The following is an 11,274-nucleotide window of genomic DNA, read 5'->3' on the forward strand; positions in this document are numbered from 1 at the left end:
AATAAAACCGCATGCCGGACGCCATTTTAAAAACACAGTAAAAAACTTTCTAGTCAACCATGCATTTTATTCCATCGAAGAGTATTTCAATCATTCATTTTAACTCTTGTGATTTCTTTATGTGTTTGTTACTTACTTATAGAATATTATTGTCTTTTACCGTTATATGTACGTATTTTATTGGTTACATTTGGTTTAATTTGACTTGTCCTATATCCAGAAATTGTGATCTATTGGATTAATAAACATTATTATTATTATTATTAATTTTATCTTTTACAAGTGGTAGGTATCAGAAACGAGAATTAAATGAAATAAGTGTTTGCTGAGGACTTTTAGTATGATAACAATATTTGCACACTTCATGACGCTCAACATGCACGGTAATTGCATGCACAGTGTGCACTAATTGGCGTCAAACACAGACAAAAAAATCAAACAGCTGCAACAATAGGATGAGAAGGGGGACCGAAGGCATGAAATTGCAACGCGTTAACCTAATGATCTTTTAAATAAAGATTAATAGAAATAGATCTCATTCATGATGCGTTGCAATCCACACTTAATTTTCATACAATATTAATGCATATTTCCTGACTGGTGTCAGTTTTATTTACTTCTGAAAATAACGTATCGTGCAGTCCAGATGCCAGAAAACGATTACTTGGGAAAAAGTGTGCTGGGTAGATTGAAACAGCTTCTAGCATCACGTGAGTAATTTATAAGTCCATCCATATCAAACCCATAGGCCATTTGTTACAGTTTGTCTTGGCCCGTTTTCCCTGGGCGTTTCGGTAAGCTGGACGTCACCGGTATTGCCGCAACTCGAATCAAATTCATCCTCCCTTCATCTGACAAAGGAAGAATCGTCGTGGGTGGGTTCCATTTTGGGCTTGGGAGTATTGGCGGCTGCCGTACCTACCGGTTACTTGGCGAGTCGTTTTGGTCCAAAAAGATGCGTCATCGGGTTAATAATCCCAGTACTGATTTTCACCATAGTTGTCTCATTCTCCGAAGACGTTTACAGCCTATCCGCGGCGCGCTTCTTTTCTGGTGTCGCAACCGGTGGAATTTGCGTGGTTAGTCCTATGTACATGTCGGAAATTCACGACGTGTCATTTAGAGGTACGCTAGGGTCGTTTTTTGAGTTTGTCATTTACGTAGGGGTTGTGACTGTTGCAATTGTCGGAGCTTACGTTAAATATACCACGCTGACGATAATCTTGGGGGTGATCGGTTTGGTTTTGGCCTCCATTTTCGTATTTCTGCCCGAAAGTCCGAACTACCTGATGAGGAATAACAGAAGGGAGGAGGCCGAGATGGCCCTTAAATTTTACAGAAGTGCAAAGTGTGATGTTTCCGGTATTATTGTTGAGATTGAAAACAGTATCGGAGGAAGACAGAGACAGTTGAGCGTAAGAGAGGCGCTTAGAAGTAAGCGGGTAGTTCGTGGACTAACGGCAGCTGTTGGTATGACGATTTTTCAAAAATTTTGCGGAATCGACAGCATGATCTTTTACACGGTGAATATTTTCCAAATTGCAGAGACTGGAATGAACGAGTACACCTCTTCTATTATCTTCACTTTGGTGCAATTAGCGGGTGCTGTACTGAACGTGTTTGTGGTGGAAATGGCGAATAGACGAACGTTTTTGTTCATTTCCACCATTGGCATGAGCGCGTCTCTCGCAGTACTGGGGATGTACTTTCATATGAAGGCGTACGGAATCGATTTTACCGGAATTGGGATAATTCCACTGACAAGTTTGGTGATTTATGCGCTGTCTTTTGCTAGCGGCATGGGACCAATTCTGTGGCTAATTAACGGAGAGCTCTTCGCTCCAGATGTCAAAGGGTTGGCGAATGGTGTAACCATGACCACAAATTGGGTCCTACTCAGCGTTGTTACAAAGTCGTTTCCCATTATGTTAAAAAATATGGGGCCTAATTACACATTCTATTTTTTTGCGATATGTATGATTGCTTCTGCAGTTTTTGTTAAGTTTTCCGTACCGGAAACGCGAGGAAAAACTTTACAGCAAATCCAAAATGAACTAGATTATTGATTTTATTGTTAATTATTATTAGAAACCATGGTGTTTTATAGTCTAATATTTATACATAATACTTTTATAGTAAAAATATAACATTTATCTAAAGCCTCATTACGAGTATACTGCCATCGAATTATGACCGTAGAGCCTTTACAGGGCAGTTGTAAGAATCGAACCCTTTAAAGATAAAAAAAGAGAAATCTTACTTACGCAAGATGCCAGAGCTTTTAATGAACTTAGGTTCTTTAAACGATTTTTACTCACTACAAAAAAGTACTTTGGAGCAATTTTCCTTTGATTTCGTTGGAGCTTACCATGGGGTTGAAACCATTCTTTGGAGATATGATTTTGATGACCGAAAAGGATTATTTTGTTTCCACCTTGTTTCTTAATAACATATTGTAAACGAGATGGGCTATTAGTTCAAAAGTTACAGCCCTTTGAATTTTATTTCGAAATTGGTTTCTAGTCTATAACCTTTGATTGAGAAGTCTGATCGAAAAAGTACGAATTGATTTTGATTCTACGCACCAAAATTAATAAGAAAAAGTGTTTTCCCGAGAAATTTTGGTGCAGTCGATTTTTGGTAAAAGAAGGAAGGTTAGTATTCAAATACTATGCGAAGTATTCGAATACCTTACGAAGTATCCAAATACTTTGCGAAGTATTAGAATACTAAATATTTGTGAAAGTATTTGAGTTACAAATATAAATACTGCTTCCATAAAAGTATTTACAAAATCGAATACTGCCCAGCTCTGGTTGTAAATAATTTTATCTACTTTAAATCTCAGCAAACAACTTAATGTTGCAATAACAGTAAATCCATCTGTCAGTAGCTGAGGTTTATGCTATCTAAATAGATCATTATATGCACATCACTCGTGTGGTGATACGAGGAGTCGTTTTTATATTCCCGGACTGAGTTTTTTTGAATTTTGGCGCAATTTTTCATTACGCTGTTTTTTAATCGCATGTATGAAAACATAATCGAAGTAGGAAGAATAGATGGGAACATTAATATTGGCTGGTCTACAATGAAACGACAATAGAAATTTTGCTGTGACTGTCAATAATACGAATGAAACTTTAGTGTTGGCCCATTATGACGTATGGGATTGGGGCATTGATGGTGGTGCCACACTTTCATCTACATTCTCATCCTTCAGTTTAAAGAAGAATAATCTTGGCTGATTCAGAAGAATGCTGCGTTGAAAAGGCTGTAAAAAATTAAACAAACGAAATAGGTACCTACTCGTGGCTCACTTCGAACATCCATAGAAATTCAAGGTTTTAGGCATTTCTAAAGGCTAAGAACGCAAAAACTCAAAAAAATTTGAAATTGAGAATAGGTTAACAATAAAGGTAAATTGGCCATTGAAATCATAGCAATTAATTGTCGGACCGTTTCAATTATGGACCCTGCTGGTGCGCGAAGGAAAGATGAGCTAACTAATTTGCTAAATTTCAACATTAAGGACGAAGGTCATATTTTCCATGGTACACTAATATCTTGCGTGAATCTGAATAGTCCGAAGATATTGACAACTTATTTAATTTATTATTATTATTTTTTTAATCCATTTTCATAAGTAATTCAATCCAACATTAATACTGCTTGTTTTTTAAGTGAATTCCTTGTTTTAATCTGATTTAATTACATCACTGGTAAATCAGTATGAGAAAAAAGGGGGAAACAGACAGAGTAATTAACAAAAAGTCTCAATCCTTATTTGTTTGTTTATCATTAGTAGAATTGCCATAAATAAATCCGTAAATAATGTAATTAATACGTTTATTACCATAGGAACAATAATAATCAAGAAATTTGAGTGTCAGACATGTTCTTTGTGAATGCCCAACGTATAACATACAGAGAATGCAAGTAGGTATACCAGAAACGGAACCAGAAATTTTTCGTGATGAGAAGCGTGCAATAGAAACTTTAATGGAACATTTAAAAATAACGGGGCTAATAAAAAGAATCTAAAGGCAAATAGTTACAGTTAGTTTACAAATAAAGGCAAATGACCATAGCAGTCGAGCCTTAAAAAAAATCAAGAACTGAAGTATCTATTTTGACAAACTGAAACTAACTTGATCTAAAAGTTCAGACTCTTACACTATCGTTTCTTACCCCCTTCGGATCAAGTTTCTATGTTTTTTCCTTTGGATTCACTTAAATGTTTCACATTTGGTTTCCGCCCCGACCAAACTTCTTCGGCTGTTTTTGTTTTCAAATGGTAAACGATTCACAATTCAACGCAGAACTCACAGTTTCGTCCCAATACTTCTTCCCAGGATTGTAATGAATCAGCATGCATCTTACAGCCAAATTGACATTTCCAACAAATTGTCCTTTTACTGTAGAGTACATGCCTTTCACGTATTGCATGTACTTTAGGTGAAAGGAAATCAGATTGGAAGAGATAGAAGTATCAGATTTTATCGATAACTGTACCAGTCAAAATTCACAATTAATCTAATTCAAGCTCTAATTTAAAATTTCAAAGATTAAATAAGAGCATTAAATTTGAAGTTAACCCCTAAAGCGTATAACTAATTTCACAGGTTCCATTTGAGAAACTCAAAATCCGTGGTTTAATTAAAAATCAAATTTATGACTTAAGTTAAGATTTATGAGTTAAAAAAATGCAAACAAAGACCTTCAAAATTACTACCAAAGTTGTAAAGTGAATTATTCTAAATAAGTGAAATGACACACTCACTTTGTTACCCCCTTAATAAAAATCACTATAAGTAACAAAAAAGAAACTAAACTGCTTCACTACGTTCACGGTAAAAACTGGAAAATATGATTATGGTTATTTAATTAAACGAACAATAAATCTGCCAGAAGCGAATTACGTCTCCTAAGCGGATAACAACAGAATCTAAAAAAGAGTATCCTGGTGTGTTTTTCGAAATCTTATTCATTTCCCGCTTGGCAAATATTAGATATTTGACGGATTATTTAAAGTAAGATAATGCTGAAGTCGGTAACTATGCCGTCACATTTTATTTAGCGAGCCCGAATTATATAAAAAGACAAATTAACCTAGGCCAAATTACATTCTTATCAAGTGGGTGTGAGCGTGAGCCCAGAAAAAATGCAAAACACTCTCGCGTCGAAGGGGAACGATTTAATTCCCAAAGCGAAACAGTTCATTGCAACTGGTAAGTGTCATTGATAATATCTGCTGTCGATATTGACTATTTCCATAGTTTGCCTGGGACCGGTTACTCTTGGTGCATCGCTCAGTTGGACGGCGCCGGTTTTGCCTCAGATGCAGAGCGAAAACTCGACGTCCTACATCCACTTGACCACCTCCGAAGGTTCGTGGGTTGGGGCAATGGTTGCGATCGGTGTGCTGATCTCCGCCTTACCTTCCGGGTACTTGGCCGACCGGTACGGCGTGAAGAAGATTACCATCGGCCTGGTTTTACCGGTGCTTCTATTCACCGCGATTGTTGTTTTCGCAAGGGACGTGTACGTGCTGTGTCTCGGCCGGCTCCTGTCTGGAATAGCAACCGGAGGAATATCGGTAGTTGGCCCGATGTACATTTCCGAAATTTCCGACGTATCGCTACGCGGAATGTTGGGATCGTTTTTCGAATTTTTGATTTATGTTGGAGTTGTCGTCGTCGTCACGTGCGGTGCTTACGTGCACTACGTCACGTTGACTCTAATCTTGGGAACCTGCGCGTTGGTATTGGGGATTGCCTTCATATTCCTACCCGAAAGCCCTACGTACCTAATGAAGCGCAACCGTAGAGATAAGGCGGAAAAGGCGCTGAGGTTCTACAGACCTGAAAACTATAACATTGACAAGGCCCTGGATGACATTTATGTATGCGTGAACCAAGAGTACAGGAAGCCAAGTATTCGAAAGGCCTTACAGTCCCGAGCGGTTGTTCGTGGGCTCATCGCCGCAGTGGGGTTGACCATCATTCAACAGCTAAGTTGTATAGATGGCGTCATATTTTACACTGTTCAAATCTTTCAAGCTGCCGGTACTGATCTCGACCCGTTTATATCGTCCATTATTGTTGCGGTCGTCGAGCTCTTATCGGCTGTCATAGTGCTATTCATGATTGAAAGAGCCGGACGGAAAGTTTTTCTGTACATATCCTGTTTAGGCACTGGGGTTTGCCTAGGAGTCCTAGCTCTGTACTTTCATCTCAAGCTCTATAATATTGATTTTCCTGGCATGGATGCGATACCCTTAGCAAGTATCGTGATATACGCGTTTTTGTTCTCCGTTGGTCTCGGACCCGTGCCCTACATGATTTACGGGGAGCTATTTGCATCAGAAGTTAAGGGCTTGGCCATTGGAATTACAATAACAACGAACTGGACGTGTCTATTCATTATTACCAAAACTCTACCTGTGATGATGAGCGATCTTGGATCGCACATACCGTTTTATATGTACTCTATTAGCGTAATATTAAGTGTGGTATTTATTAAGTTCTACATTCCTGAAACGAGAGGTAAATCTCTGGAACAAATACAAGAAGAACTAGGAAGCTCTAAAGGAGCGATTCAGGAATGCAATAGTTGTTAAGTGTAAATGACTGATTTTTTATACTAATAAATTATGAGATACTTTTTTATTCCTTTGTCTATTTTAAAGCTCTCTGCAGACGGGGACAATAGTGGCGTCCAGTAGTACTAGCCATTAATGGAGGCCAGTAATTATCCCTCTATTGTCCTCGTGTGCAGGGGTATTGCCGCTCCAACGTCCAGTAAGCTACTGGCGGCCACCAAAGTCAAACAGGTTTGAGTTTAGTGGACGCTGGGAGGGCTAGTTCGGGTCACGTGACCTAGTGGCTGCCATTATTGGACGTTGCTAAATGGGTACTGGCTGCCAGTGCGTCGCCGGACTCTGCTGGGAGAGGAACTAATTCAGTGTTTTTGTTGCAAAATGTGTTCCAAACCTGAGGAAGTGAAGACGAGACCAAATGGGACCCCGCTGGACCTAGCCCCCCCCCACCATTGTGAATCAATTTAAGAATGGTATCCAATTTATGAGCTATTTAGGAGCTTTTCATACCGCAAGCTTAAAATTTTAGAGCTCGCTTTAATCACTAGGAATCGAACATTTCTTATGGGGTGGCCGAGTCTACTTGGACTCAGCCCCCCCACTGATCAGAATTACTTTTTTCAAATTAAATTTTGTATTGGAATTACGAGCTATTTAAGAGCTTTCATTTACAACCAATTTCGATTTTTGAGCGCCACTCCTAAAAGAGCAAATAGATATAATCGATGGGGCGGCCAGCTCCACTTGGACGTAGCCCCTCCTGTGTTATGGTTTACTTATTTCAAATTAATTTTTATGCATGAATTACGAGTTATTTAAGAGCTTTCATTTACAAGTAATTGCAATTTTTGAGCGTCACTCTTAAAAAGAGCAAATAGATGTCATCCTGGGAGCGGCCAGGTCTATTCTGGCGTAGCCCCTAATCTGTTTTTCTTTATTTATTACAAATTAATCTTTGTCCATGAATGACGAGTATAATTACCTATATAAGTAAGTTTAATTTTGGAGCTCCACCCTCAATAGGTCAAATAGTCAATCGTTGAGGGCGGCCAGGTCCATTTCACAGTAGCCTTACCTCTGAGCTACCGGTTAGTTGCATGAGCACGTACTCTCTGTGAGTTTTGAGTGCATTTGTTTGTGTAAAAAGTGAAAACTTGGGGTGGTTTTGAATGTTTTCTCATCAGTGTTAGCAGCTAATCGGACCGATCTATGTCTTCTTTTGAACTATTGCGGAATCCAGAAGCGTTTCGTTTGGGTCGTAAAAACCTAAATTCCAAGAGTCAGAGGGCCGAAGTAGATGCGTGGCTGAATAGATGATCAGCAACTACTGGCTCCAACTTCGGAGCACCGGGCGCCACACCGTTGTATTAAGTCGCCTTAGAAGTGTGCAAGGGGCTCGACGCGTGCGGACATTTCTTTCCCCCATACTCGTGGCACTCTTATGGCCCAAGAAAAAACAGAAAACACAACAAACTACTCCGAGAGCACCGGCATTAAAGAGCCTAAAAAACTCTCCGGGGCGGCGCACCGAAAGCTAATAGGAGGAGGCTCTCGGTAAGATCAAAGCCTGGATCCTTGACAGAGTCGACGCTTTTCCCCAATTTACGGAATGTCGGCACGAGGGAGAACCTGTTTAAGATGATAATCCCCGCTCGATACGAATGGGAGGGTTATACCAGTATGGTAAAGCTGAATGGAATCGTGCATTACACAAATGGCTCAAAAACTACGGAGGGCACCGGCTGTGGAGTGTACGGAAGCAATTGACAGGGCTTCAGAATTTAGGACAAAAAGCAACCGTGCTCCAAGCCGAGGTATACGCAATCCTGACTGCAGTTGCTCAATTATATTAACAGAAAACCTTACTAAAAGGAAAATCTTTAGAGTAACAGACAACAAAGCACCGAGTGCAGGATTAGACTCATATGTAGGCGATTCAGGACTTTTCCTTGGATGCACACAGAGGTACTAAACGCACTAGGAAGCTCTAACACAGTCACAAGTGGAACTGGCCGCCCCATCGATTATATCTATTTACTCTTTTAGGAGTGGCGCTCAAAAATCGAAATTGGTTGTAAATGAAAGCTCTTAAATAGCTCGTAATTCCAGTACAAAATTTAATTTGAAAAAAGTAATTCTGATCAGTGGGGGGGCTGAGTCCAAGTAGACTCGGCCACCCCATAAGAAATGTTCGATTCCTAGTGATTAAAGCGAGCTCTAAAATTTTAAGCTTGCGATATGAAAAGCTCCTAAATAGCTCATAAATTGGATACCATTCTTAAATTGATTCACAATGGTGGGGGGGTTAGGTCCAGCGGGGTCCAAATGGGAGTGTGAAATGGAGTGCGGACCATATAAATACATTTTTAGACATTTAGGTACGTAAATTACGAACTGCTATGGAACGTCCGTAATGCTGATTATACCAACAAGACGAAGAGGGAGAGTGCAATAATGAAGTTATTAAATGAATTAATAGAGGTAGGGGTTGCAGTGCCCGACTTGAGTTTTTTGAGAGCTCGTATAAAGGCAATAAAGGCCACATATCGGAGTGAACTTCTGAAGTACATAATACTGGAAGCCAATACTGCCCTCATGTGGAAGCCTACTGTTCAGCCAGTTCACTGGCTGCCACTTCTGGCCGCTAGTACTGGACGCCACTATTGTCCCCGTCTGCAGAGAGCTTTAGTGTCACCTCCATATGCCAATGTTAAATTGGACCTAGTTCGAATTTCCAGTCAAATTCCTTCAAATTTCTGTTTTCTACGGCAGAGTAGAGCCACAAAACAGTATTTGGGGATGGTCCCGAATGTCTCTCAATTGCACGGTGACTTTGCCAGAAAGCCCTATTTGCTTTTTCGGCTTTGGGCTGGATATATTTGGTTCAATTCAGTTTTTTTGTCAAGTGTGATTCCTATGTATTTCACTGTCTCTGAAAATTGGAGGTGTTCTTGTAATAGCAGGGAAGTCCGAAGACCCTCTACCTTTCTTTCTCTTGTGAACAGAACTGGATCCGTGTTTGTCGGGTTGCTGGAGAAGTAGTGTTCCATACACCATTCTTCGATTACTCTAAGAGCTTAGTCTTGGTGTACTGCAACAAAGTTTGAGGGATACTCTGGGACGCTCTCTTTGGCTAAGGTTTCTTTGTGTCAGTATCCATGGCAGACGAATGAAATTTTGTCTTCCCAGCTCTACAGCCACCACGGGACCCAATAAGGGAACGTCTATCCAAACGCCAAGGCTACCAGGAGAATATAGCTTCTGGAGGGTAGCAGAAAACAGAGCTGGTTCCACTTCGAGGTAGGTCATTTGAGAACGGCCTACCTTCCGCTAGTCAGTTTTCCGCCGGTAGCCCTCTAAATGCTCACGCAGTTGGCGGTCTGACCCGACAGCAGAGCCGATTGATCATGGTGGGTTAGCCATGACCTCCCGTCTTATGCAAAATTCCCGCCGCAGAAGTGTGTTGTCACCACTCCAGATAACTCAATTGCCAGGATCCGTACATCCGCTATTACGAGCCCCCTCGAACGGCACAAAGACGGGGGTGTTGTCTTTAGTTTGCATTCTCAGTTGGGACCGACATATGCCGGCTCGAACATGGCGATACACGCCCTCTTGGTTACTCAACCACGACAAGGCCCCACATTGAGAGGGAGCCCACCTGTTGAAGGAGAAGCTGATCTAGACTTCGAGAAATAATCTTGAGTTCGTTGCTGAATGGAGGATGGTCAAAGAGTGATATTAGATTTACCAAATGACAGAGTTGGGTACTGCTCGCTTCAAAAAACGCCCCAAGCGGCACTTTTCGAAGCGGGCGTGCTCGATACTCAAGTGTTTACTTAAAGTGCTCGAGAGCTTTTTTCTGAACGCGAGCAGTTTTTTTGGCCATGAGCGTTTTTTATCGCTCACAAGCTCTCTTTTCGCTCGCAAGATATTTTTCCGCTTCTGAGCGTGTTTTTTTCGCTCCCGGGCACTTTCTCCGCTCGCGAGCGCCTTGTCGCCCCCGAGCGTTTTGTTTTTTTCTGCTCGCGAGCGCTTTTTTCTGCACGCGAGCGGTTTTTTTTGTCATGAGTGTTTTTTATCGCTCACAAGCTCTTTTTTCGCTCGCAAGATATTTTTCCGCTTCTGAGCGTGTTTTTTTCGCTCCCGGGCGCTTCTTCCGCTCGCGAGCGCCTTGTCCGCTCCCGAGCATTTTGTTTTTTTCCGCTCGCGAGCGCTTTTGGTGCTTCTAAAAGCGTGCTTTTTTTTGCTCGCTCGCGCCTTGTCTGCTCCCGAGCGTTTTTTTCGCTCCCGAGCGTTTTTTCCGCTCACGAGCGCTTTTTCGGCTTTTGAGCGTTTCTTTCGCTCACGAGCATTTTTCCCGAGCGCTCGCGATAAACCGCTCGAGCACTTTTAGGGTGTACCTGTTGTTGAACTCCCTAAATTCGGCGGGAAACTAGAAAACTGACTTGGATGGTGGGCGCAGTTTGAAAAATTGGATGAGAATCTACACGCAAGACAAATTTCGCGCTCTTGTGAAATACATGGAAATTGGAATCGAACCTACCCCTTCACAACAACAATTAAAGATGGAATGGTAGGAGGGGACCCAGAATAAAAGCAATATTCAAGAACTCAATGTTCCCACAGCCTCCAGATTGTTATACCATGTAGTGGGGAAGGATTTCTGTATT

At 41.1% G+C, this 11,274-nt stretch overlaps 2 protein-coding genes across 2 annotated transcripts; both read left to right on the top strand.

Annotated features, from left to right (window-relative positions):
• The first annotated feature begins 512 nt into the window (after positions 1-512).
• LOC116178619 (facilitated trehalose transporter Tret1-2 homolog) lies at positions 513-2,108 on the top strand. Its single transcript, XM_031498169.1, has 2 exons — positions 513-710; positions 763-2,108. The coding sequence occupies exons 1-2, from the start codon at positions 647-649 to the stop codon at positions 2,064-2,066; spliced, it is 1,368 nt and encodes a 455-aa protein (XP_031354029.1). The 5' UTR covers positions 513-646; the 3' UTR covers positions 2,067-2,108.
• A 3,056-nt stretch (positions 2,109-5,164) lies between these two features.
• LOC116179435 (facilitated trehalose transporter Tret1-like) lies at positions 5,165-6,622 on the top strand. The gene is made up of 2 exons (XM_031499226.1): positions 5,165-5,231; positions 5,280-6,622. Exons 1-2 carry the CDS (start codon positions 5,165-5,167, stop codon positions 6,620-6,622), a joined length of 1,410 nt encoding a protein of 469 aa, XP_031355086.1.
• The last annotated feature ends 4,652 nt before the right edge of the window (positions 6,623-11,274 follow it).

The sequence above is a fragment of the Photinus pyralis genome, unplaced genomic scaffold (assembly GCF_008802855.1).
Source record: "Photinus pyralis isolate 1611_PpyrPB1 unplaced genomic scaffold, Ppyr1.3 Ppyr1.4_LG8, whole genome shotgun sequence".
In the NCBI taxonomy this organism is placed as follows: Eukaryota; Metazoa; Arthropoda; class Insecta; order Coleoptera; family Lampyridae; genus Photinus; species Photinus pyralis.